Raw genomic sequence first — 27,868 nt, 5'->3', positions numbered from 1 at the left:
TCATCATGATTAGGAAGTAAATACAGAAGTGAAAGGCAAGACCCAGTATAGCTGCAGCAATACTTGTAATAAATCCCACAGCAGACAGTTCAACAAGCATTGCTGCACTATTAAAAAGAAACATTTCCCCAGACCTATTTTGTAGTACTATCTAAAATGATCCTGCTTTAATGGATACCAAGTTTTCTAGCAGTCTACAGTATGCTAATATCAAGAGGTTCAGAGAGCTGGTTAGTAAAGATGGTAAAAGCTTCCTCAGATCCAAAATGAAAAGTCAGGCAGCATTTAATACCCCCAAATTGCAGTGATGCTCCTCCTTTTCTTGACACTGCTTTTCCTAAGCTTACTTATCACATATGGTAGGCTTCACCATTCCCTTTTCATTTCAATGCTTTAAATAACTCTAGGAAGCAAGTCCTAAGGATATGGTTCCTGAAAAGGACAAGCAATTCAGTTTTCATTCATCCTCTTCACCAATTTTGCCTTATTCCTAAGGCAGCCTGTCATTTGCCTCAACTTCAGCACCAGTGTTCTTCTAAGATCCTTCACTCAGCACTGTCCCTTCTAACCTGTCTTTTTATCTTAATTATTTTATTTTTAATTTCCCATGCTTCCTCTCTCCCTGATCTCAGCCTTCCTTCACATTCCTCAGGCATTACAGAAATTCCTCATGGCAAAACTAAAATAAAGCAACAGTTATGTCTGCCTTCATCAGGAAGGCACTAGAATTGCAATTTAAGACAAGATGTGAGACAAGAACTGAGACCTGCTACAGATACTGAAAAAGAAAGGAGCCACTGACACAAGAAACACTGACACAAAGCTGTGCCTTAGTTGAGGGACAACTAGTTATAGGACCACATTAAGGACCAGATATGAAGAGTCTGATACATGTTTTGTCATGCACAACTATCAGTAAAGACCTGGAGGATGGAGGATAACCAGAACGTTGTGTGAGAAGTGGAGCACAGCGTGCTGCTCCCACAGAGAACTGTGAGCAGAAGGCATGGAGCTCAATAAAGAAGAACAGTCAGAAGACACAGTCACATAGGGCAGGAGGGAAAAGAAAAGCACCTGATTATGTCATAATATAACAATATATAGGTAACAAGGTGAATTTAAACTGTCGTGGCAATATTATAGTCAGTGTTTGACTCTGCAGCCATAAATACTTCTAACAAATATGGCTTAAAATTGCCAATAGTTGGTTTTCTTCTGAAAAAACTATGGTGTGTTTTTTCCCCTTCTCTTTTAAAACAAATGTAGTGCCAAACTATCACAAGCTAAATTTGCATGGTACTGCAGTCGTTTACCCAGCAAAAAATTTTGTTTCTCATGTAAACACCTTAGCGTGAAGCATAATTGTATTGTCTTTATTATCCATCAAAAACTAAATACACAGTAGTTTGTCTTGGAATACTATGTATCTTCCTCCTTTCTTTGTCACTCCATGCAGAACCAACCAAATCACTGTAAAGCATGGTGGTAAGACCAAAGATGAGAAGGCTCAGCTGCCATGTCCTCTTCAGAAGCAGCACCAGGATGTGCTCTTCACTTCCCACAGGCACAGGAAAGAGGGGGGAGGGGTGGATTTGGTGTTGACCTGGTCCAGTTTGAAAACTACCAGAGAGGTATTCCTTCTCCTTCCATGTCCCACACAAATACAAGGCAGCAAAGCCTTCCCTGCAATCCTCTCCTTGCTCACCTGTGGCACATGAGAAGGGAAATTTCAGTACCTGTAGAATACAGTAAGTTTTAAAATTTTCTTTCAGAATGTGAAACAGGCCCGACTAGTGCCTTAACATTACTGTGGTATGGATATATTAATATTACGAAAGCATCAACCTTTATTGCATATCAACAAGACTGACCACTGGAGTAGCATAACTAAAGTTCCTGGCACAGAGTAAATGGGAAAACTTGTGAGGCTCCATAGTTAATCTTCTCTCCCCATGTATATACATCTCAGCTTTGCAGGTGGAGTGATCGTGTCTCCACAAAACACAGCTAAATCTTTCTGCACTGCTTCTGCAACTCATGGCATGATTCAAAACCGTCTGAAGACAACACCTGGAATTCCAACAGCTTCTGCGCCCTTTGTATTAGCTTCACATTTAGCTGACAGCTTCCATGTAGGTGGGAAAGTTTAGGTGTGCTATGAATTGTGAGAAATGATCATAGAACAGTTTGGGTTGGAAGGGACCTTCAAAGGTCAGCTAGTCCAACCTCCCTGCAATAAGCAGGGACATCTTCAACTAGATCAGGTTGCTCAGAGCCCCATCCAGCCTGGCCTTGAATGTCTCCAGGGATGGGGCATCTACCACCTCTCTGGGCAACCTGCACCAGTATTTTACCATCCTCATTGTAAAAAATTTCTTCCTCATTCCTTTAGTTTAAAACCATTACCCCTTGTCCTGTCATAACCAGCCCTGCTAAAATGTCTGCCCCATCTTTCTTACAGGCCCCTTTTCAGTACTGAAAGGCCACAATAAGGTCTCCCTGGAGCCTTCTCTTCTCCAGGCTGAACAACCCCAGCCAGATCTGAACGTATGTAGGGCTGTAACACCATCATATGTATCCCATAATGCACAGCACACAGGGCTGTGCACTGGGTCCCACGACTCCCATACAATTCTCTTCCTCCCTCAGCACTAACTCTGCATTTATGGTGCAACCAGCCACTCCAGGCTTTTGCCTCTTTACTGTAGGGGACCCACTGCAATTCTGCCATCAGTGATGGAGACGCTCAGGGCAAAACCATACAGCTTCCTGGTGTGTTGGTATGGAAAGCAGAGCCGTTGAGTGATGTTCAGGGGAGGGGGTGTGGAAAAAAAGGCAGGCAGAAAAACAGTTAGATGCCTGAGTAAAGGGTAAGAACAGCAAATGGAAAGACTGTCAGAGAAAAGAGAAGGCAAGAACTTATTCTCAGGCTGGGAACTATTTGACTTAAGTAATAAGGTGTTACGTGGAAACCTGCATTCCTTCATGAGACAGACCAGGAAGACACATGTAACAAAGTTCAGTGTTCTCCCTACCTTTAGCAGAATAGAAATAAATAACATCCCTTTTCCTATCATTTCTGGCAAAAAAAAAAAAAAAGAAAAAAAAAAAGGCACGTCACAAACCAGGCTCGGCTTTATTTCAGAAAATGCTGAAATTACATGTTGGACTACTTGTATCTGATCAGTCTAGAATGAGTAGGCATGAGGAGACTTTGTGAATTGGCAGAAGGATGTGTAGGCAGCCTCCTGTACAACAACTGCATGGGTTTGAAAGTATATGGCAGACAGTCTGGCTGTGACTCAACACATTAAAGTTCTGAAAGGTCTCTGCAGGATGCCAGTCTTCCTGCCTGCACCACCGGCACTCACAAACAGAACCTGCTCCTCCAGTGTGACTTCTGAAAGTTTCAACAAGAAAAGAGCTCCCTCCTCAACCTCCCAAAGGCAGCAACTCAAGTAGCTGATGGGGAAGAAGTGCCTCTGCACTGCAGCTGTGTGAATAACCAATTGTCCAGCTCAGCAGATGCAGGTGAAAGGGGATTTTCTACTACTGATCCTAAACCAGTTCCATTTTTAATTTTCAGGTAATAAAAATAACTCTTGGCTCAACCAAAGTCCAAACACTGATTTGGAGCATTTTAATAACTTAAAATTTGCTTTAAATAAAAGAGAAGAAAATTTAGGAGCATATCTCGCACATCTTTCAGAAAAATGTAGTAGCAATGGATCCATTTTAAAACATACCAAGGAATTAATAAACCCAACTTTTCAGCATGGGTTTCCGCACTGGTTTCCCACCCTGGTGACAATATTTTATACTGAAAATTTTACATTTGATTTCTCACAAATATTTGCATGACATAGATAAAAATCAGTGGGAAAAGGGATAAACCTTCTCTTCTACAGATGAGGAACTTGAATTTCAGGGTACAGTAAAATGACCTCTTTCCAAGGAACACTTATTTTTATCAAGAACCTACTAATCTAATAAATGGCAAAGAACTGGGCATAAACTCAGGTAGCCAGCTGGGCAAAATCCAAATGGGTGGATAGCCAACGCTCAGACCCAGAACTGCTAAGTTTCTGCCTCAAGCACCAATCTCCTGTGCTCAAACAAATCGAGGAAACACAGTATGTGTCTTCTCAAGGCAGAAACTTACCTCAAAGAACCAGTGAGACCTGCTGGAATATGGCTGGTCATAAGCGCGGAAGAAAAATATAGACAAATCACCAACTTATCAGTCATCAAAAGCAAGTTCATTAGAATGAGAAATGTGGGCCCTACCAGAGATAGTATCGTATACAACTTCTTAGTGACTCAGCTGACTTACTGTGAAATTTAATAACCTCTAAGTAAAATCCTACACTCTATCCCAGATGAAGGTTATTGCTATAGTTGGCTGACTGTGAGGAAAATGTAAAATAAGGGAATATTTCAATGGTAGTGCATTAGAAACTAGCGTGCAGTTGCTGTGAATTCACTTTACGCAATGGCATCTGCTCTTTCTTCCTGGAAACACTGCTAAATTAGCCAAGATCCAAGATGAATGGCAGTCCACTCACAACTGGAGCAGCAGCTTTGATTTTGCTGCCTGCTGTCAGGAACATCTGAATGAACACTGGCTGCTCATATAGGGGTCAGCTTATCAAAACAGCAAAACTAGTGTTTCTACAGAAGCAGCCCAGGCACAAACGTGTCGCTTTTAAACACAGGACAACAACTATCGAATTTCTCTATTTGGATTACAAATAAAAGGAGTGCTCCATTTCGTTCCTTTAGCCTGCACTTTACATCGAATTAAGTAAATATCATTATTTTACATCAATATTAGCAATCACTGAAGTGCACGCATACAAAAAATAAAATCAGGAAAACGAATAGACACCCAAAACCACACAAAATATTTCAGTTTCACATATCATGAGAACAAAATGGATCTAAATAGTCTTGCACCACAAATTCCCAAACAAATCAATGAGAAAGAACCAATAAATTGAGATACTAACAGGAATGGTGGCATAATAGTATTTCCATGGAAAGGTTTTTCCTCAGACCTTTTTTACAATCAGGAAAGTTTTGAAGGCACACTGCTACAAGTTAACAGCAAGAAAAATCTCAAGATGTCTGCACTGAATAAAGTCTGTTTTAAATGGTAACTTATAATTTTATTTTTAAAATTAGTAGAACGTGAAGCTGAGGTAGTTTTGGAAAGGAACAATTTGGAACCGGGCAGGGGGGGGACTTGTCTGCTCCAAAAGAACAAAAAAAAATATTATCTGTCACAAACCTTTATTCCAATCATTTTCTTCACTGTTAACTTTAATTATACACTCTGTCCTATAATTATGTAGCTTGGGAAGCTGCCAATTATTTCCTGTGGAAATTTTTAAAATTTCTTGCAGTGATTCAACATTAGTTCCATCAATGCATTCCAAATACTATGTCACCACCTTTTAAAAGCAAAGCCTCTGATGATAGTGACTGATTATTTAATTGGAACATGAAAAAAAACGCACTGCATATCAGTCACTGATAGCACCAGACAATTAATAAAAAAGAGAAGGAAAAACTAACTGAACAGGAAACTAAGAAACATGGGGTGCTTTTGCCTGCCACTAAACAAGCATTTTTCTGGAGGTTCCAGTCACACTGTATAGCAAACAAAAACTGAGATTCAGAAACAATTAACTCAGAGTCTAAAGAAAAACAGCACTGTGTTTATCTGAAGGAAGACAGCAAGTAAAGAAAACATATTACTGTAATTTTAGGAATAAGTATCCAACAGGAGAAATGTGAATGAGAGATTAATGTTTCTAAATATATAAAGGGTCAGTGTCACGAGGATGGAGCCAGGCTCTTCTCGGTGACAACCAACGGTAAGACAAGGGGTGATGGGTGCAAACTGGAACACAAAAGGTTCCACTTAAATTTGAGAAGAAACTTCTTCTCAGTGAGGGTGACAGAACACTGGAACAGGCTGCCCAGGGGGATTGTGGAGTCTCCTTCTCTGAAGACATTCAAAAAGCGCCTGGACACCTTCCTGCGTAACCTCATCCAGGTGTTCCTGCTCCAGCAGGGGGATTGGACTGGATGATCTTTTGAGGTCCCTTCCAATCCCTAACATTCTGTGATTCTGTGAAATGGATTGTGGAGAAGTAGGTAAGAAAGAATCAAACAGAGAAAAAAAGTTTGGTTATTTTTGTTTCCTCCTTCAGTGTGACACCCATGTTTTTACCTCGAAATGCTTTCTGCTTTCAAGATGCAGAGCTACCCATCTGCCCCACTGCTTTCACACCCATCTTATTCAAGCCATTGCAATTGTATTTACTCTTCCTATGAATAAGTATGTTTGGTACTGGTCTTGAAGCACTTGGTACTTCAGTTTCAAACATCCTTCCCACCTAACTAATCCATTTATTACGCAAATTTCCGAGCAGAATCGCTTATAAAGGCAAAACAAGGAATGAAAAGGGAAGAGATTACTTACTACCTGTTTTATCTTCTAACTTCTCCTTATTCATTTTTTTCCAGTAATACAAGAAGGTACATTACTAAGGACCATGCAGCCAGGGCATTCTAAGAAAGTGGCAGGTCAGACTGCGGTGACTCATGGTGCCCAATTAACTGCCGGCTGCCAACAGACTCAATGAAACCATCATGATTTCCTGATAGTGTCTTTATTTGATACACCACATTCTGTCAGGAGAATCTTCATATTTTCAAAGTTCGTTCCAAGCCAGCTCTGGTTTCCAGTCTCAGATATTATCTCATTTAGGGGCTTAGGAATTAACCATGTTACAGCAATCAATTGTATTGCAAAGGGCCAAGTTGAAAATAATCTCTCCTCCTAGGAACCAAAGTATTACTACCAACAATGAAAATAAAGAGGTCCTGTCAAACAATTTGTTCAGTATGCAAGTATTATTTGTATAGCTAACAATTTCACATAGAAACTTAACCTTGACCACAGAGAGAATTTTTGTTAGAGATGTAGAAATATATCTGAAAAAATAAGCAAGGTCAACAGGCTGTACATGTAGAACAAACCGGTGTTGTGGGAGCTTTGGGAGCCAAAGGCCACAAGGAAAAGGTAATACGAAATGAGAAACTCAAAATGAGCAGGAAACGGACCCACAGGAAACTCCTGTACACCAGCTGGTAAGTTAAAGAGATGAAAAGATAGAAAGCAGGTGTCTTTTCTGATCAAAGACTAGCAATGCTGTAGGAGTCACACAATACCGTTCATCTCAGAGGCGTTCATCATGCTGTTAACATAACAAGGTGGACCACTGCAGGTGAGTGACAAGCTACAACATCAGCAATGCTAGCATAACCACTAAGTAGAACTAGTCAGGAAAGATGGGTAGGCTGACATAACCCCAGGGTGCATTAACAGTTTCCAAAGCAGCTTTGGGCAAGCAATTTAATCAGTGTGCCATTGTATGGTATGTGTAACTCTTTCTCAGGCAGGAAATACATGAGGCACCCAGACACTGTCCTAACAGGAACCGTACAAGAATAAAAAGAGGAATCTCAAAATAACAGCAAAAATTCTTAATCATGCAGCAGCAAAAATACTGCATTAAAAAAACAAAGCTGAGCCAGCACTAAAGTCCTTACTAAAGAGTGGCTAATTACATGGTACACTGAATCCAATTTTTAAGACAACATTCGCAACATTAAAATGAAAAAATAAGAAAAAAATTTAGAGATGCCAATGAAAGCTCTATTTCAACAGAATTTATGTCCTATTTAAACTCTTTCAGACTTCTTTAAACACAGCTCTCATTTGCAGCACTGGCTATCCCTGCTAAGCATATTTTCTGAACTTCGAATTTTCAAAAGAAGCCTATGAAGGCCTTACCAGGCCTTACCAAATTTTAATAACAATAAGTAACCCATTCTCTTTTTAAACAAAACCACATTTCAGCATAGAAAACATACTTACTGTCCAGCATTTGAAATAACAATTAATTTCAGGATTTATAGAGTTTGATAAATACTTCTGTATTGCATGCTACCATAGTTTATTTTAACAGTTATTGCTAGAATCAGACTGAGGCAGAACAATATGTTTAAATAGCAGATCTGACAATTTTGTGGTCTCCTATTATGTCCATGAATGAAAGCCCTTTACAAACCTATCAGAGCTTTGACACTATTCTACTTAGAGCAAAACCAAGTCAATAACACATATTAAAAGTTCACTCTCCACTTTTTAGTAGAAACGATTGGCGTGTCTACTGTCTCCTTGCTATACACCACCTCCTTCAAGCAGGTCTGCCTGTGCACTTTAAGGGGCAGGGAGGAGGGGAAGATAAACCATCCCTGGTATCTCAAGATACTGACTTTCTAGACTACTTTCTAGTCCCATCTGTGCTCGCTAGGTTTATGCTTGGCAAACATTCAACTTCAATAGAGGTCAGGAAAAGCTGTTCTACTTGGAGGCAGGTATTATTCAGCTGTATCCCTCTTCTTGTTAGGATGCAACATGGAACTTGCTTTAACTACCCTTGAAATAACAAATGTAGGAAGTGGAGTGGGCAGAGGGCAGAAAGGGGTGCAAGTGAATCATGTTGGTATTTACCTATTTTTCTCCAAGCATTACCTCACCTACAACATTAGTTTTAGTGGGAACATCTTAACTCTCAGGACACTGCCAACTCAGTCACTTACAAGGCATTTGCTCATCAAAGTCTCCTTTCCACAGAAAACCCTGACAGTTGTAGGTAGACTTAGAGCATGGCAGAGGATTCTCCACAATTACTCTTTTCTGAGCTTATCGACATCCATCATGCATCTGAAAAGGCACAAGCTCATCTCCCTTCTCTTTGCAGGCCTAAACAAAAAGTAGTATTTGCAAAAGGTAATATCTATAATATTTGCCCCAGCAATGACAGACTAGACAGCTGTACAGCTTTCTCCCAAAGCTTTTACAGACTTATGCCATGGTTTAGTGTTATCTGGTTTGCCTTCCTAGAGTTTGTTGTTAATGATATCAGGATTCTGAACCCACTCTTTGAAGTCAGCTGTAAACAGGAAATAATCAGTGTGAACAGGCAACCACACAGATCTCACAGACGAGAAGAAGCCTTACCCGTATATAAGCATCCTGGTGATGTTTAGCGAAGTACAGCATGTTGTCAAGGGCTAGCATTCCCGGAGGGGTCTGTGTAAAATCCATTGCTGGGTTTACGTGATTCTGTAAAAAGATAACAAGATCACTCAATTAGCATCTTCACAAAAGCTATCGGCTCCCCAGTGATGCGCACCATGTTAGCATGCTGTGCCAGAAGTCCAATAATAGAGCTCTTTTTGCTGAGCAGAAAACTCTCAACAAGGAAATAGTCCGTGCCTCAAAGAACTTCAAAGCCAAATGCAAACACTATGAGGCTGGCATGTCAGTCATCCACTTCTGTAGCTACAGAATGGAGTTTCCCAAAGGTTGAGCGCTTTAGAATCACAGATCTCCAAGTCTTCCATAGCAGACAGACTACTTGGTGGTACTACAGGCTAAAAGTACTACCTACATAAAACCACAGATAGATAGATAGATAGATAGATAGATAGATAGATAGATAGATAGATAGATAGATAGATAGATAGATAGAAAGAAAGAAACAACCACCAAAACACTTATTTATACAACTGCTACGGAACGATTTCAAATAAACCAAAAAAAGGAAAAAAACATACTAGATTCAAAAGCTGTATTAAGTCTATTGGATCTTGTGGACTCCTGAACACAAGGGGCATCAGACAAAAGTGTATGAAATTAAAAAGATTCACCTCGTGGAATTCAACTACATTTTTTGTTACATTCTGAATCTATGAATTTCAGCTATGGAATTAATGAGTTAACCTAACAAATATAATAAAAACTCGTTAGCTTCCACACACTCCTACAAATTTCAAAAGTTCAGTTTCACACACTACATGAAAAACTACATTTGCTCAAAATATTCATTATTCATCTTTTGATTGGATGGAATTAATGTACATTCAATAAGTTTCATGTAGTTCACGTTTCAGAGATGACCATTTGCCTGGCTAGAGACAGGCTCAAAAACGCCACAGAAGCTGCTCAGAAAAACAAAGATCCGAGAGTACATCTCCATCAAAAAATACCTATTGTTTGCCATGCTCTTTTATCAGTATCACCTTTGCAATGTCTCCAGCTCCACTCATCATTCTGACACAGAAAGATTTCCCTAGTTGCTTTGCGATGGCAGTTCTATTCTGCAAGATCCAGCTGACAGAGACTTTAAAAGTGCATTTACTATCAGAAAAGTAACTGGCAAAGATGAGCAGAGATTTCTTCTTCTTCCATCAGCCTGTTTCTGCTGTGTGCTCAGGGTCTGATCCACCCACCTCACTGACAAAAGCATAGTTTTTACTATTGCTTCTCCTGTTGATTCTGTCAGGCCATGATAGAAATATCAGATTGTACTCTCTTGCCTGTCTTTCCTTCAGATGTATGATCAGGTGGTTTTAGCCAGTCAGTAATTCATAGTCAAGTGAAAGATGAGAAATACTATAAAGAGAAAACGATACATTAAGATGGCTGCTGCCACTTTAAAAGGAGACAAAGATTTCCAGCTGAAGATGGTGTGCAAAATTGTTCATTTTACATCTCCAGCTTAGGAGAACTGGTATACAAGCAATGCAATCATAGGCTGATCATTCTGCAATAGGGAATCAAGAGGGTGTCTGAAATCCTAGTTTTTGTATGCGGCAGATATTTCAGAAGGGTAGTAGTCTGGAGTGGGAAAAAACCTGCTGAGTTGTGTTTTCCAAAAATTCTTTTTTTAAATCTTTTTGGGTTTTTTAAAACTTTCATCTCTTCCTCTGAATGATGAATATAAGCCCTTTGTGGGTATCTCCCTGACTCAGCCTTTAATTTTCCATGTGTGATACATTTATCAGTCAGAACATTTAAAATCAGTACAAGACTGTTTTACACAGATCATAAGCCCAACAGGCTTCTGGAAGGAGAAACCTTCCCTCTTTGCCACTTCCAAGCATTCCAGAAAGTGTATTTTTTGAAAGGCTGGATCTGGCAGACATGCAAACGTCCCCTTGCCCCCACACCCAGCATGAACATCCTAGCAGGACCTTCCATGCATTGGAAATCACCTTCATTTTGGGCATAAAGTACAATTCCTGGGGAACACCACTTGACACAGCCTCCCCATGAGCACAGGTCCTTGGGAAAGCTGTTGGGAGGCTGCCAACAGGGAACTACAAAGCACCAGTTGTACAATGCCTTTTGCGAGCAGAACTTCAGTGTCACAGAATCACAGAATGTGAGGCATTGGAAGGGACCTCGAAAGATCATCTAGTCCAATCCCCCTACCGGAGCAGGAACACCTAGATGAGGTTACACAGGAAGGCATCCAGGCAGGTCTTGAATGCCTCCAGAGTAGGAGACTGCAACCTCCCTGAGCAGCCTGTTCCAGTGCTCTGTCACCTTCACTGAGAAGAAGTTTCTTCTCAAATTTAAGTGGAACCTTTTGTGTTCCAGTTTGTACCCATTACCCCTTGTCCTATCATTGGATGTCACCGAGAAGAGCCTGGCTCCATCCTCATGACACTCACTCTTTATACATCTGTAAACATTAATGAGGTCACCCCTCAGTCTCCTCTTCTCCAAGTTAAAGAGATCTAGCTCCCTCAGCCTTCCTCATAAGGGAGATGCTCCACAGATGCAGTGTAGGGCCGCACACATTCTGTTTACCCCCAATCCACAGCACAGACAGAGTATATATCTGGATAAATACTTGTCAGTCAGAGAACATAAAGATTTGGCTACCTTCCTTCAGATAATAATATTAGCACTCATCTCAATGGTATCTACAATGTTTAAAGCAAGATACTGAAACAAAAAGGCTGACCTGTTGCTTGAATAGTTCTTCAGCCCATTCTACAGGCCAAATTACAGAGAAACATTGACAAAAAAAAACAGTGGGGACATGAGAAACCTCACCACATTTAGTAAGGATGACTCGTTTTGTTTCTAGCCACCCCTGCTTGTTCGATGTTCAATCAGAAAAGTCACCACTTATTACTGTTTTCAGAGTCAAGTCTATAAACTCAGTTATTTTCAGTTGCTTGTTCCAAAAGTTTCTGTTACTTTGGATCCCAGGATAGCTGGGGCTTGTTCTCCAGCTCTGGTAAGTCAAATAACTGGAGATATGCCAACAAATAACTGGAGATATGCCAACTGATAATAGCTGAGGATCCAAAGACAGTTCTGGTGTGTGTGTGAGACAATACATTATCTTCAATTGTTCTTCAAATTCAAAAGGAATGCCAGTTGCTTTGTTCCCTTCCTTCTTCCTCCCTCCCCCTAAAATCATCCTTTTCTTAACATGCTGGATGTTTGTGATTGAAATATTAACTTATTGAGAGTGGGTTTAGAAATGAGATACAAAGCTAAATTATCTAAAATGCTGCAGTGAATAATTCAGAAGTATGCAAACACCCCCACCTACAACATAATTTATTAAATATATGGAACACAACAATTCAGGCATATTAGCTGCATCTGTTTAGTACAAAGCCTGCTGCATTTTTCTATTTATGAAAAGCCAAGAGTAAGAAACACAAATGGAACAGATTTGTTAGCTCAAATTTTTCAGATTTTTTTTTTCCATTAGACTGAATATCATCTATGAGTCCTTCAGCTTCAGCATCTGAGTGGTATTTAACAGCTTATGCTCTTATATCACACATGTTAATATACCAAAAGCTTTAAGACTTTGTTAGCCAGCTTAACAGGGTACAGTGGAGATAAAAATTCAATCTTTTGGATAAGATGTAACCCAAAATCATGTCTGCTTATGCCATTAGGAAAAAAAAAAAAAAAATCATGTGGCATGTTTCAAAAGATTACAGCCATTCTGGATAAATCCAGAGCAGTAATTATATTCAGACAACCTAGAATCCTCATGCAGTCCTAGCTGTATAAAGCTTTCTTCTCTATCTCTTGTCCTGAGTGGCTCCACTGTCTTACTCTGAGCTTCCAAAGCAATCTCTGAGAGATGTACAGATTTCAGTTGTAAGGATGTGTTCTCACACCAAGATGCCTAATGACTGCAATGATGCACTGTCTGTAGATAACTGCTACAGGAATAAGCACCACTCCTTCCTTATAATATACCTAATAACAGTATCTTCCATGCGAACATGCTGAAAACCTTATATTTCCCTGCACTTACAGCCTATTTAGGAACAAAATTTATTTCTGCCTTGACAGATTTTGATCGTCTATTACAGATTTTGCATCAGTTCAACTATGTAAATCAGTTGCTAAGTCATGCTAGTTTGTCCTGAAAGCAGCTTGTTGTAGCTGCTAGACCTAGTCATAGCTGTTCTACATGGAAGACCCAATCTCTGTTTTCTGAACCCCAAAGCACCTCAGGTGAAATGCTACTCTCCAAACCTCCCTTCTGTAGGTTTGTATGAAAAAAACCACTACAGAAGATCCCAGGGAGGAATGAGGATTGTAAAAGAACTGATGATAAAAGAACTACAGAACTTCAGAAAAGGAAGAGTCAAATTTAAATTCTGTTGATCTAAAATGAACCCACTCAAAAACGGTCATATTTTTTTCTACAGAAAAAGGAACAATCTGTCTACAAAAATAGTGCCAAAGAACCGTAATCACTTTCTCCCATCTTCAATTACTTGCACTTATTAATTTTCTTATTTCTTCTAAGTCTAAACTACTGTTCTGTGGGCTTGGAAGGAAAGCAATCACCTGGTTCTACAGCACCTACACAAAAATCCTCCCTGGGTTAAATGATGAAATTACAGTAGTGCATACAGGGACGTTTTTTCATAGGAACTCTGGATCAGGAGGGTGGGAACTTTTTAACTGATATTTGCAGTGAATTGTTAATTGATAAACTTATGTTGGAAGTACCAATGAGGAAACTATCACACCATTTACTCCTCCTTAAATAATATTGAAGTTTTACACGCAAAATGTTCCCATCTGCTGATTTACACAATAATTAGAAATATGAAAAAATGTTACATTAAAAAAAAAAAAAGAGGTAGTCAGTTAAATTTCTTAATGAGGAGGTAATCTTGTATTTTTATTTAACAGCCCTGTATTCAAAGAGATGATGATGCATGCAACTTCCACCATCTAATTTAATGAGATACAACAGTGACTCGGGAATTTTCAACCTTTATGTTTTCAGTGAAAGCAGGCACTAACAAAAAGTTTTGGTTTTCCCTTGATAACTCTTTAAATATTCAAATGTACTTTACTTTTCTTCCAAAGCCAATTTTTTAAATTTTCCAGCAGACCTCTGTTATAGAATGAAAATGTATCTGGACAATCCCTGAATTTAAAAAAAAAAAAAAAAAAAAAAGAAAAGTAATAATAAAAATGCTGTCTACCTCAAGTCAGAAGTATCCAAGCTCATCAACTGTTTTATCTTTTAAAGAACATGCAAACATCTTTTAAGATACTTTCAGTGCAAGCCATTTAAATCACATCCCCACTACCCTACCACATATAAAGTACTCAGGTATATGACTACTCGATATAGTTTTCATAAAGACTTACAAATTCTGTCTGCGTGCAATTATGGCAGTTTTTCCCTCAACATATTTCTAGGCTTTTTCCAGCTTTGTGTTTCAGCAAATATTTGGACATTTTTACCTGCTTAACTTTTAGTTTTTTAATGACAGTTTTGCAACACATATTAGTAGACTGCAAATGTTAACCTTCAATAACAAAACTCACTCCAATCTACAAAACATGTTAAGCAACAGCCTTTCTGGACCACGTTTGAACTCACCAATACAAAGCTGACCTTCTCAATAGCAAAGAAATAATAAGCACAACCTGCACATAATTTGCCCTATGAAAAGAAAAAAAAAAAAATCATAATATGACTACCATATTCCCTTTATTCACTGAGCTACTACATAATCCAATGTAAAGCACCATAGAGCTCTACATAAGTCATCACCAGAAATCTGTCCCAATAATGAACGGATGTTATGGCGGTCAGAATTGCAAAAATCTGAATGTTATGGTGGTGTAACTAAATCAGCTAGGATCATCAGATAAAACATAACAGGGCACATCAAAAGACAAGCATTGTGTAATTTCAGTCATGAATAAATTACACATTGTAAAGCAAGACATAAAGCTCTTGCATAATTATTTTTATTTTATATCTATCTATATTACAGCTTCACAGTTACATGGAGGTAATGCTTTGGATTCCAAGATCTGAAGTCTTGTGTACTGGCATCAGTTTGAAAGCCTAAGAGAATCTAAAACGAGTACTGTAACTTGGAGTGATCACATCTTGCCCAATGCAAGACAACTATGAACCACCTTTCAGGTTTTATTTTAGTTAATGAGGACAAACTCTAAAGTTGAATACATGCTTAGCACTTTACAGATTGTTGACGAAATATTATTGCTGTAATGTGTTCTTGGCAAATGAAGTTATCAAGTAGTAACAGGTCACGTACTCTCTCGGGGATATTCAAAAATAATCAATGGGTCACGGTCATTTAAATTACATTTTTTCAGCATGGCAAATTAGTAACAGATATCTCCCAGTATCCACAAAGTCTACAGAATAACTGAATAAATAGTTAAACATCTACTCACAGATCTAGCTAGACTGGGTGGAGAAATTAAAAGTCGTACTACTTTATTACTCCACACTTGAGATTATCAGTTCATTTAACAGCCATGTCAGTAGACCCTGCCAGGTATCCTGTTCCACACTTCTGGGCAATGAGTCCTCTGTAGATGAAACTGTTGTTGCACAAGTCAGGAGCTAATCCAGATGTCTTTCACTGAAGCGAATTAGGGACCATTCCCAGAAGACTTTCTAGAGGCTCAACTAAAAGGGTGTGAGGCAAGTACCCCTCCAGCCAGGGCAGCTGGAGAGCAAGCAAAGGCTACAGCTTCTTAGATAACTCCAGCTCTTCCAAAATCATCATGGAAGTCTATTACCCATGTCCGGGCCAGCAAACAAGTTTTGTGTTGTTTGAACTACAGCAGTCAAGAAACACACCACGATAAACTGGCTTGGAGTATCCCCAACATAAAAAGAAATAGTTTTATAAACACGGGGCTTTGTAGGACCTTGGAATGTGTCAGGAGATAACTGGTTTAATTTTACCAGTGCCACTAAAGCAGTTTGCCTTTTCTACATAGATGGGATCTAAGGCATGAATTCTCATCTTGCCCAGCAGGATAATTATCAAGCTAGCAAGAAGACAGTCATGTGAGAAAACAGTGTGAAAAGTGCTAGCAGGAACAGCAAGCAAAGCAAATTAATGCATCTAAACTTGAACATTGTAAACAAACACAAATTAAATGTTTGCAACTAGATGGAAGTCATTCATAGCAGAAACAAAATCTACCCAAGCAATTTTATCTGTTTGTGAATCCCATCAGATGTGTAAATCACTTTGACTTCACAGAATGGTTTGGGTTGGAAGGGACCTCTGGAGATCATCCAGTCCAACCCATCTGCTAAAGCAGGTTCGCCTAGAGTAGGTTGCACAGGAATGTGTCCAGGCATTTTTATAACATCTCCAGAGAAGACTCCACAACCTCTCTGGGACTTGGTGTTCCTAAGTCAAATTTTGGCATGAAAAGCCTTTTCTGAGCTCAGGTAAGCTCAAAATCTTCTGATGGTACACTGTGACTTCCCCTCATTATTTAAGTATAACGGCTAGCATTTTCGGTATACAAGCATTAACGGTCCTGACTGATGGTTCAAAGACTGCTTTTAAGGAGAAATTCAGAGCTCTTCCACAGGCAACAAAACAGTTGACAAGCGTACATACGTATATATTTTAGCATATGGCCAAAACGTGAGTGGTATAGCCTATCGACAAGAAAAAAAAATAAAAATAAAAGAATCTCTAGATCTTTTTATTAAGTAAAATGAAAGGTTCTAAACCAAGTTCTGCCAAATCTTGGGCTGCTTGAGTCAGTCTTCTAACAATCTTTTTGATTGTTTTAGTTACACTTTAGGCAGTTTTATCTAAACTTACTCTTTTTCACATAACATTTGTCTCTGTAATTAAGGTGCATTAATTAAAACACCTTTCAGTTGTGGTTTCTTTTAAGGAAAAAATACTTAAATTATAAGCATCCAAGTAAAATCAGGGTAAAAATAATCATTAGAATTTCCTCAAGGATGGGTATGTACAGGGAACCTGCACAGGAACCAGCTCACTTAATTGCTGCAGTTGCCTCTCCTATAATCTCCACTCAGAAGACTTGAGTGAAACTCCAAACAGGATTCTTCCTGCTGTAACAACTATGAGCTCCAGTAAAGGATATGCAGTTTACGTGCTATGGTAGCTATGGCACAACCACAGGACAAGAAGACTTGGTCTCCATTTGTGCAGCGAATTATACTTCCCTTGGAACTTCATTAACAACGATGACTGCAGTGGCTGGTGACATCCCTGCATCTTTACAAACTGTGTTGCTTTGAGAATGGTGAGCTTTGCAAAGAACCTAAACCCAGTGCCAGTATCACAAAAGTAAGTTGGGATCGATCTTACTCTCCTTTTAGATATTCCTGCAGAAAGGTTTCACGTTTTTCTTTTCCAAGCAAGTAAGCTAAAATCGCTGTAGTTCAAAAGGAAAGGGCCAGGCTGTGTTTCGTTCAAATAAAGAGTAGAGAGAAGTCAGCCCTGTGTCTGAGAAAACTCCAAAATGAATCAGCCATGTGAATCTACTGGCTGCCTGGCAGCCAGATATAACAGCTGTTGAAATTTAAACCCAGGGAATTGAGGGGAAATGTCATCCACGGCGAGGCGTATGGAACTCAGTCCTAGGCAAAAATCGTGCTGCCACTATGGAGCTGCCGCTTCTTTTATTACCTGTGACCAGGTCAAGCTTTCAGTAACCACAGAGGACAAGCTGAAAACTAATCTATAGTAAAGGAACTGTCAACATCTATGATATTTTAGCTACATTTGGACATAAGTCCCTTATACAACATGACCAGCTCGACAATCGTATCTTCCCCCTGCTCGAGTACAAACAGCCAGGCTTTGTAGATGTCAGAGATGGGTTTGGAAAAAAGGACCAAAACCTTTGAATCAATACTTCTGTCTTAAGCCAACAATAGCTTATGCCCATCCTATAGCATAGCCTCACGGGTCCTCAGTAGCAAGGTAATTTAAAAGAGAGACAAAAAAACACTGGATCCATTTACTGGGGAGTTTCAGTTCATCCACCTTCCATTTTTCTTTGCCTCTCTTCACAGGAAATCTGAAGCCCTTGTGACTAGAGCTGTGCTCTATAAAACGCAGATATGTTCTGCATGTCTGGGCATTGTTCTGTTCTGACTCCGGTTTCATCCAGACAGACATCAATAAGAGCATAGAGCTGTACCAAAATGTAGGAAGATTTTTTTTTAATTAAGGAATTTTTATATGAACACATACCTTTGCTGCTCATGTAGGGGTTGTGTAACAAGCCAACTTCAAAAACAATCAAAATATTCAGAACTCAGATACAAAGGCATTTTTAATTTGGGAAAATAATTCAGTTATTCACAAATGAGTCACTTTTCTCCTCCTTGTCTTCTAATTCATTCACACTTCTAAGTCAATGAAATCACATATTTAAAGAGAATGCCTGTAATTCTTTATAACTTAAGAAAACATAAATACTTTGTATGCAATGTTATTTACTGTCCTTTAAACCTTACAACAGGAAAAAACAAACATGAGGAATGAGAGGAGGGGAAACAGAGTAATATGCACACTTAAGTAACCTACATATCTGTTTGCACGCATTGCATACACTAGAATATCACATAGGAGTTTAAAAAAAAAAAGCAATAATTAACATTAAATCAAATTTACACTGTTTCACAAAACTACCATCAAGTATCAAGCAAGGGTTTGTGTGGAAGCAGCTATCCAAATCAAGCCTTGTGAAACAGATAAAGCACACACTACAAAAGAAAAGATATTTCATCATATCTGACCAGTTCGGGAAGGGCTGTTTCTTCATCTTATTTTTTCTGCACACAAATTCTGAGGTATGTGCAGTGCATAATATCCAGAGAACGATGTCCAAGATCACCTCTAAGAGAAGGGATTAGAACTATGCTGTTCCGATACACTTGAAACAAACTACTCAGATGTACTGCACCCAAATCCATGAAGCTTGCCTGCCCCCACAAGTTTAGAACTGGGTTGCACATAGTTAATGAGCAGCAAACAAGAAAACAATACACTGAATTCACAGATAAGATATTAAAAAAAAATGCCAGAAATGTAATGTTCCATTGCCCCTAATTTGACATTAGCGTATTTATATTTGTTAGTGGATATTCTTCAGAAGAGGTATACTTTTTTAAATCACAAGGAGTTTAGGATTTTTATCTTACAATTTCACAATTGAAAATATTGGAGAGGTAAAACAATGCGAAAAAAAAAAAAAAAAACAACCTTTTATCCTCTCCAAAATTTGAGAACTTCTCCTGTCATTACAAAACTGATTTAAAGGATGATTCCTGCAATTAAGATTTATAATAAGCACAAAATGATCAAATGAAGTATTAAAAAAAAATCAAAATACAAGAGATTAGGATTCTACAGAGTTAGTCCATTCTTACAGACACATAGATACAGACATTTCATTCAAATTAGTTTTTAACTTCATTCTTAAAGAAGGTTGGCAGCCCATCAAAAAGTGATCTTTTTTTTTTAATCTTTTCTTCTCTGGAAGGACTAAAGCTAAGAGGAAGTCAGCAGTATATGGTAAATGACCGGTTTATTAATTTCACCAGTGTGCAAGTTGAATTGTTAGACACCCAGAGCTCCTGACAATCCTGGTAATTCACATGCAGCTTCATGGCAAACAAGAACAGCTTTAACATATAGATTTCCTGGTCCCAGTTGTTGGTCACTGTAACGATGCATCTGACCCAGGAACCTCTTTCTGCACGATTATTGGCTCAGAGCAATGTTACTAACTTCATATAAACATAGTAGCTCTTTTAATACATAGATACCATCCATTGTGCATCTCATGATGTCAGGCTTTCCAGGTTACAAACTGACTGACTTTTGGCAATCAAGTCTCTTAGGTTTTCTCCCAGCCATTTAAAAGCTTATTCCTCCAAACAGCAGTAATCCTCTTCCCTCCTTCTGTTAGCACTCTGGGTCAGCAGACCACAGCCTGATTATGAACAAAAATGCATTGTCTTTGTTTGGATTTACTTATCAATTGACAGTTTTTATCACCCATCTCTCTGTCTGTCTATCTATCTATCGATTTTTTTTTTTTTTTGGGGGGGGTCATTCTCCAGTATTTATTCCACTCTGCAATCATACCTGGCTGAGAAGCAACACAGTCACCTGACAGCATTTGTGCCTGTGGCCAGAAGAGATCACTCCTCTCTCTCGGGGGTCACACTCCAAGCCATCCTGGCCAGCTCTGTTCCACTCACCTACATGAAGGGCAACCAAGCTGTCCCCTGCGTGTGCTCATCAGCAGGTACCTGCCCCACTTCCTTCCACTGCTCCAAGGGATTCAGGGGCTCAAAGGAAGAAATTTATTAGTTCTGGGGCTTAAACTTTTCTCAGTTATATCAGAGAAGATCTCCTCCACAGCCATACATTGACTTGAAGGTCTCAAGTAAATCTAGATGTCAGCATGGAGAATAGAGTTTCAGCATGAATTCTGCTAAACCACAAGCCTTGGTGTGCAGTGCTTCACCCTGTGTGCAGCAATCCTATTTCCAACATAGTTCCATGTCCTTACACCAGATTAGATATTAGGAAACACCTCTTCACGGAAAGGGTTTTCAGGCATTGGAACAGGCTGCCCAGGGAAGTGGTGGAGTCACCATCCCTGGAGGTGTTTAAAAGACGTACAGATGAGGCTCCAAGGGATACAGTTTAGTGCTAGAGTTAGGTTATGGTTGAACTCTATGATCTTAAGGGTCTCTTCCAACCAAAATGATTCTATGATTATATGAAATACATAGCACGATGTGAAACTGTGGAATGCTTAATTTATGGCAAACAGTAACTTAAAACTATGAGACTATGCTTATGGGAAAGAATGTAGTAGGTGACACGCCTATGGGCTCCCAACAGCACCACGCAAAGGGTGGCAATGAGAGTAAGCTTTTGTGGCACCTCCACGATCTCCGTATTTCTGCCTCTTAGGTTCGGAAAGAGATTGATGCTTTGCTACTATTGCTCACATTTGCAGAACCTAGCCTGAGCTGGCAATCAAACGTAAGTATTTTCTGATCACATCTTTAACTACATTTACAAAATCTGATCTTTTACAGATCTGCAGAGACTGCTGGGAAAAAAAAAAAAAAAAACAAACAAAACAAAACAAAACAAAACAAAAAAACTAAAAACACATCCAACAAAAAAACCAAACAAACAAAAAAAATCAACACCTCTTCCCCCCCCTCTCCCCAACCAAACAAAAAAACCCCAACACATAAAAAAACTCAAACCAACCCTAAAAAATCCATGTTGCAAGAAAGCCTCCTCATCATGGAGCCTAGACAAGACTGAAAAACAGTCAGACACAGGAACAAACTACTGTTTCAGAGGGAAAAAAAAATCTCACCAGTAAGTGCCAGACAGTAAAGAAGCTCTACTTACAGTGTACTGTATAGCAAACTGTAACATGCAAGCCAAATTATGTAACTTTTTATTGCCCTAGTGGATATCATTTAGCCTACACATCAAACATCTGCTGGCATTCAACTGAGAAATGGGAATTTACAGCCCAGAACAGTTATTTCTCCTATTTCTAAGGTTGAAAGGATTCTGTACCCATGCAAGTGAGCTGTTGAACATTTATGAACAGCCTACATCTGGTTTGATGCTAGTGCCCTCTGCTGTGAAGTTTTACAAATTAGCACCTTGCTTTTAAAATGAGGTTCAGCTGTACTACAAATACTATCAAGCCATATAAATACAGTAAATCAACGATTTCTATCTTCACGTGAATATTGAAACAAAACAAAACAAAACAAACAAAAACAACACCACCAATCCTGGCAGACATTCAGCATTAGTGTAAAGAGATGATCTAAGTATTCACTTCCAAAACATTCTGTGAGACTGCCAGCGGAGCTGCATACTGTAAAATAAACTAAAATATTAAGCTAATAAAATTAAAACATTCCTTTGTTTTACAGCAAGTGAACTGGAGACTTTTTTTAAATGGGAAATAAAATTTAAGAATTCCTTTTCAGACTGAATTATCTCCATATAGATTCAGGAAATTCACCTGCAAAATCATCCACTGGGTTTATTGATTGTGGCTCCTCCAAGTGCCAGTATGGACTAGTAAAACACTTAGTTACATCTTTAACATCGCCATCTGTTCATTTCTATTTCCTTCCTCTTCCATTCTGTTTTTCTTTTCTTGTACTTCACACATTTTGTTCACCTTTCTAATGCAGGTTTCAGTACCTCTTCTTGTGGTTGTTCTGCCAGAGATCTATCGAGTAGTAATGTTCACAGATACGTGAGGGAAGCAAGATGTCAAAAGCAAATGGAAGCTTAAAAGAGACGTTTAAACTACAAGTAAAACTGGTTGTGTCACCCACAGTTTAGGTTGTCTGACACTTCCAATTTTCAGACTTTCTTTTCCTTCTGATACTTTACAACTACACAGTGTTCCAAAAAGATGGACCTGATTTGAAATCACTATATCTCTGCAATCACAAGCTATCAACTAGTTTCTCGATGTTGTCCATACAGCACGTGAAGGAAACATAGACCATTTATAAAAAGGTTACTAAAACTTGCTAACTTACTAGACCATTCATTACTAGACCTGGTGCCAGGACAGAATGCCTAGCATCTCCTTTAGATTCAAATGCCTTAGCAAGTTTTAGCAAATTATTTGACCATTTTTAGGAATGTTTTACTGAACACTGTATTGATCTTATTAGATCAATTTTTACACAACTGTTTGTCAAGAAACTCCAGCTCTCTCACACTATGCAAGAAAAACTTCTAGTTTAGTAAAATACTTCTCCTTGTGTCAGCCTTGAAATTCCTCTGGAACGTAGGCTACATTTTGCAACATTATAGAAACTCAGGATGAACTGAAATGTAAGTCTTTTGGGAGTGTTCAGTTTTTTCTGAAGACACTGCCTGTCCTCACCATTCCCTGGCCCCAACTTCAAGGTTTAGAGAAAAAGCAAACCAGTAGTGGAGTGGAAAGAGAAGTTAAGGGCACACACAGCAACAGCGAGAGGAAAGGGTCAAGGTCAGGTGTTGGGGAGTGGGGAGACTTAGAGGAAGAAGAAGAAGAACAAGAGTGGTAGGGCAGAAACCAAGCCAGATGGGAAGGACGACCTATCATTATCAGCTTGGAGCTAAGCAAGAGAGACAGATCATGACAGAAATGCAGAGCAAAGTGTAAAGGAGGAGAAGAGCAGAGACAGCAGAGGAAATACTGCACATGCATGTAATTAAGTGTGACAAAGAGGGAAGGAAATTAATTAAGGCTTTATAGACTTATTTCTGCCTTTTTCTAAAAATATTCGACTTTGCTGTTCTTCTAGTTCAAGGTGGTGTTCCACCCCTATGCAGACAATCTGAGCGAAATATACAAGCATTTCAAACCTCGACATCGGTTTAGATGTTTTCACTAGTTTAAGATCAATATTACACGAGGTCCTGGGCTGTTATTCCCAGAGACTAGATCTTGTTCATGAGCTATTGCTGTACACAGCAACAGGATTATACAGAAAAATGTTACACTCTAAGATCAGGAACGACAAAATTGGTTCTCAAATACTGTTTTGTCTCAAGTACTTCTAAATAAGTGTGTAAGAAAGCAAATACAATCATATCAATCTCTGTATTTTTCAACTAAAATCTCATCAAATACTGCAAGTAACAGCCACTATAAAACCATAAATCTCTCGTAACACCTAGAAATAAATATGTACGATTAGCCTTTACCTCCCAAAACTTACCCCGAGAAATAAATCAGCAATAACTTATTTGTAAAATACCTGCTGAAAAAGTTCAGCTTCAAACCTGAAGAACAGAGTGAAACTTGCAAGCAATGGAGAAGAGCTACCTCTAGTGGTCATAAGGGTAAAAATGAGAGAAATATATATATTTCTGTCTTAGCCCCTGGTTCTATATCAAATGGAATTTCAGTGGCAAAGCATAGACCATATATTTTTCCTGGTCTTAGCATCTGGAAATGTAATTCTGGTAAATGTTAATTAAAAGTACACACAAATCTATGAACCATGTACTACAATGGGAGGTAAGAAGAATCTCCTTTCTGGTGAAGTACCATTAGACATGGTTTCTGCTCTGCTTCATGGTGCTTAATTATTAGCTATCATTAATTAATGATAAAGAATTTTACTTTAGGGCAGGCCATTGTTACATACAGAAATATGGCAACCAAACTGAGGGCCAGGCACTTCTGCCTTGAGCCAATGCAGCCTCAGCCACTGCATATCTGAACAGCTCAACGAAATGAAACCTTCTCAAACTGACTATTTTTCCAACAACAAGTGATTTCATGAGCTTTGAAATAGTAGATAGGGAAAGAGAGGGATGTGGGAGTAGAGGGAGTGGAGAAGGATGGAAAACTACAAATCATTGTCAGTAGTACAGACAACCTGTCATCTATGCTGTTCTACCATTAAGCCAACAATTCTTATCAATTTAAAATTCAAAAAAGGATCAGATCTAGATCGGCACACAGACCATATCACTCCAAAAATGATCCTCTGCCACTGCCAAAGCCAACAAGATAATCTGCATGTAAGAAAGCATTATTTCTATCACAGATGAAAAGTTCCCACAAGGGATAAGCCATGCAACACTTTCCATCACTGCAGAAATGTCACCGACAGAAGGAAACAGCAGAGACATGTGAACAGAACAGCTGAAAACAACTACTCAAGACATTTTAGATGAGTTTTTCAGCATTTTACCCCAGTTACAGATTTTAGTCCCCAAAACACAAAGCTTCAGCTTCCTGTCCTGGGCTTTCCCACTCCTACAACTCATAAATAGTTTTTAAGACTTCAAACACTCAGGTTTTCCTTTTTTAGCAAGAAAAAGGATGACCTCAGGTCTTCAACAAGAGCAGCTAAGTAAATGTATCACATGGGGTCACTGCTTCTGTCCACCTCACTCTCTCCCTCCTAGGAAGGTCTTGTTCTCTCTAGCCTGGCAGACCGCAACCATTAATTCAGATGTCCAGCTGGAACAAAGGGGCTTCAGAGATCTAGCTGACATTAACAACTCCAGAAAATTTATTAACTATTAATCCTAGACTATGCTCCTGCAGGGCATGGCATCCCAACCCAGTTCTTCCTTTTTAGATCCCATCTCAATTTACTGCTTAATCGACATTGTGCACTGCCCTTTCACCGCAAGATTTCACTCTGACTCTACTTCTTTCTATCAGAGTCAGTAATAAAGGCTGAATGATTATCATACAGGAATCAAAGTATTTATCTACTGCCTTTGTATCAATAGACACATGAAACTCCTTTTAATACACACACATACTATAGTAAGTACACCCATTCCTCAAATCTGTGGTCATATAATTTGTCATTAATATTAGGTTACAATAAATCAACAGTTTATGTTAAATTCTTCAAAACTAGGATGCAACTATTTCAAAGCCAAAAATAATAAGCAAAATTAACACTATACATTTAGGAAACAAATGAATCTAACTATGGTTGAGCTATTCAAGTCAGAACCTCCAGTTTGTTAAAAAAAAAAAATGAAAAGTAAAGCATTTTGTCTAGAGGTCAGTTAGAGGTGGGACTCTTAGTGCTGACCATTATTACAGTTGCCCAGCACTTCTCATCACTACATCTTGTTCTCAGTTGTTAATAACTTCTAGAGCACTTATCATGGCAACTGAAGTTTTCCATGCTGACGCAAACGTTAATCTTGGGAACATTGCAGCTAAACCCAGACCACCCCTTTCTGAAAATAAAACACAGGAAAAACACAGTTTGGGTCTGTCTTTAGAAAGTCCTGGCACTTTCAGTGCAAAGGCTGGAAATAAGAGCCAACCGACTGAGCTGGTTTTATACTGATGAAGGAACAAACACAGTGGGAAGAGGAGGTGGAGAGAGGGAGGCAAGGGAAAATCCAGAGCAGAACCACACCACGAGAAAAGAGTAGGGGTGGAAAAAGAGGAAATTCAGGGAGATATTGAATGAGTGAGGTAACAGGGATCACTGATCACCATGCTGGAAAGAGACAGATCCAACCTGAGATAAAAATGGAATAAGGAGCCCAAGGGGAGTGGGAAATCAAAACCAAAGATGAGGCAAAGAAAGGCCAGAGGAGATAAGGTGTCACAAAGGAAAGTGAGATAGCACAGCAAGGAGACTGCAACAGAACAAAGAAGGAGCCTCCAAGCTACCACAGCTCAGGGAGCGAGCCCAGAAGCAGCCTAAAGACAGAGTTAGCAGAACTCAGAAAGGTGTCCCAGCAAGAACAGCAGGTAAAGGCTGGAGTATGCCTACGCTTGCTGCTGTCATGTGAGTTTGCCCCTCTTGCTGGTAATCATTACAAAATATTAATTACATTATTACAAATTATGTCACTGATAACCTCCTTCTTTCAGTGCAGAGAAGGGATTTCCGCTGGGTATATATCACGACATGAAGGAGAAAGTTACTCTGCCCAATCATAATTTGTCAAAGGAGTTTAAAGCCATTCAGAAGACAGCCTCAGAGGGGTTTCTGTTTGAGGTAGCTGCAGGAATAAACATACAGGAAGAAACAAAAATGGATCCAAGGGAATAAATCACTCTAGATAGTTATCCAGGCAGCTACTGACTTGGTCTTAAGTTATTCTTGGCCACAGCAACATAGGGACTGTTTCATACAATAAATGTCTATGTTTCACCTGCTCTAGAGAGAAAAAAAACCTGATTCACTACAATCACTCTGACACACAGATGACTCCTGCCTGCAAAGGTAATATCCTGAACAAGTGCATTTGTTGGTGGAACAGAAACAACCTAAACTTCAGGCCAAACCCCTCAGTTTAGCCAGCCACAGACTTAGCCTATCTAGAGGGGGGCCTTAAAGACTGGAATGTGCAAGACATTAACTGTATGTTCCTTCATTTCCCACATGCCTGACTTGATACACTCAGCTCTGCTGACAATAAATCACACAGGTGTAACAGAAAACACATACTGAGAAAAGCAGAAAGCGTTTTGTAATATAAAATCCTGACCATCTTTCCTTAGCCAGAAAAGTCCCGGGGCGGGGGGGAGGAGCGGGAACCAACCTTCCCTTAATCTCTAAATGGGCAACACTATTCCTAGGCTCCAGCTAAGGAACTCTTCAAAGAGACAATGAGAAACACCACAGAAGAACCCATGAGAAAACGGAATAGTTTCTATCTTCAGGGCCCTCCTTGGATGTTGTGCTGTGAAACAAGGGATTTTTGAAGAATAAGATCAAAAGATCAAAAGTAGCTGCTCATCTGGGACATGAAGAAGAGAAAGACAATTCTGGAAGAAATCTCAGAAGCTCATCAGGTCTATGTTCTGCCTAAGGCATGCTTTAGTAACTCTCAACTATTTTTTAAGCTTCTTTTCAGAGATGTCTACTAGAAATATTCTCCAAACTATCTATTCTGGCGCTGCTTCTCCTCACATCAGAAAGTTTTTGTAACACCTAACAAGTCAGCTATGCTGCCATTTAAGTCATTATCCATTTAATTATTCATGTCTACTTTCAGACTTCTCCAAGTCATCCTCTGTTTGTTTATGTTTGTTTGTTTTTGCTTGAGTTTGTGTGTGTTTTGTTTGTTTGTTTGTTTTTCCACATAG

General features: G+C 39.1%; 1 protein-coding gene across 6 annotated transcripts in view; it reads right to left on the bottom strand.

Moving 5' to 3' along the window:
- ELMO1 (engulfment and cell motility 1) overlaps positions 1 to 27,868 on the bottom strand; it is a 318,734-nt gene that overhangs the window by 164,951 nt on the left and 125,915 nt on the right. For all 6 annotated transcript variants that reach the window (XM_071804820.1, XM_065831560.2, XM_065831559.2 and 3 more), the window contains one exon: positions 9,101 to 9,205. In XM_071804820.1, the coding sequence (XP_071660921.1) occupies positions 9,101 to 9,205 (105 nt within the window). The remainder of the gene's footprint in view (positions 1 to 9,100; positions 9,206 to 27,868) is intronic.

Source organism: Patagioenas fasciata, chromosome 2, assembly GCF_037038585.1.
Source record: "Patagioenas fasciata isolate bPatFas1 chromosome 2, bPatFas1.hap1, whole genome shotgun sequence".
Lineage (NCBI taxonomy): Eukaryota > Metazoa > Chordata > Aves > Columbiformes > Columbidae > Patagioenas > Patagioenas fasciata.
Note: the sequence above shows the minus strand (reverse complement) of the source record. Positions and strands in the feature narration are given on the sequence as shown.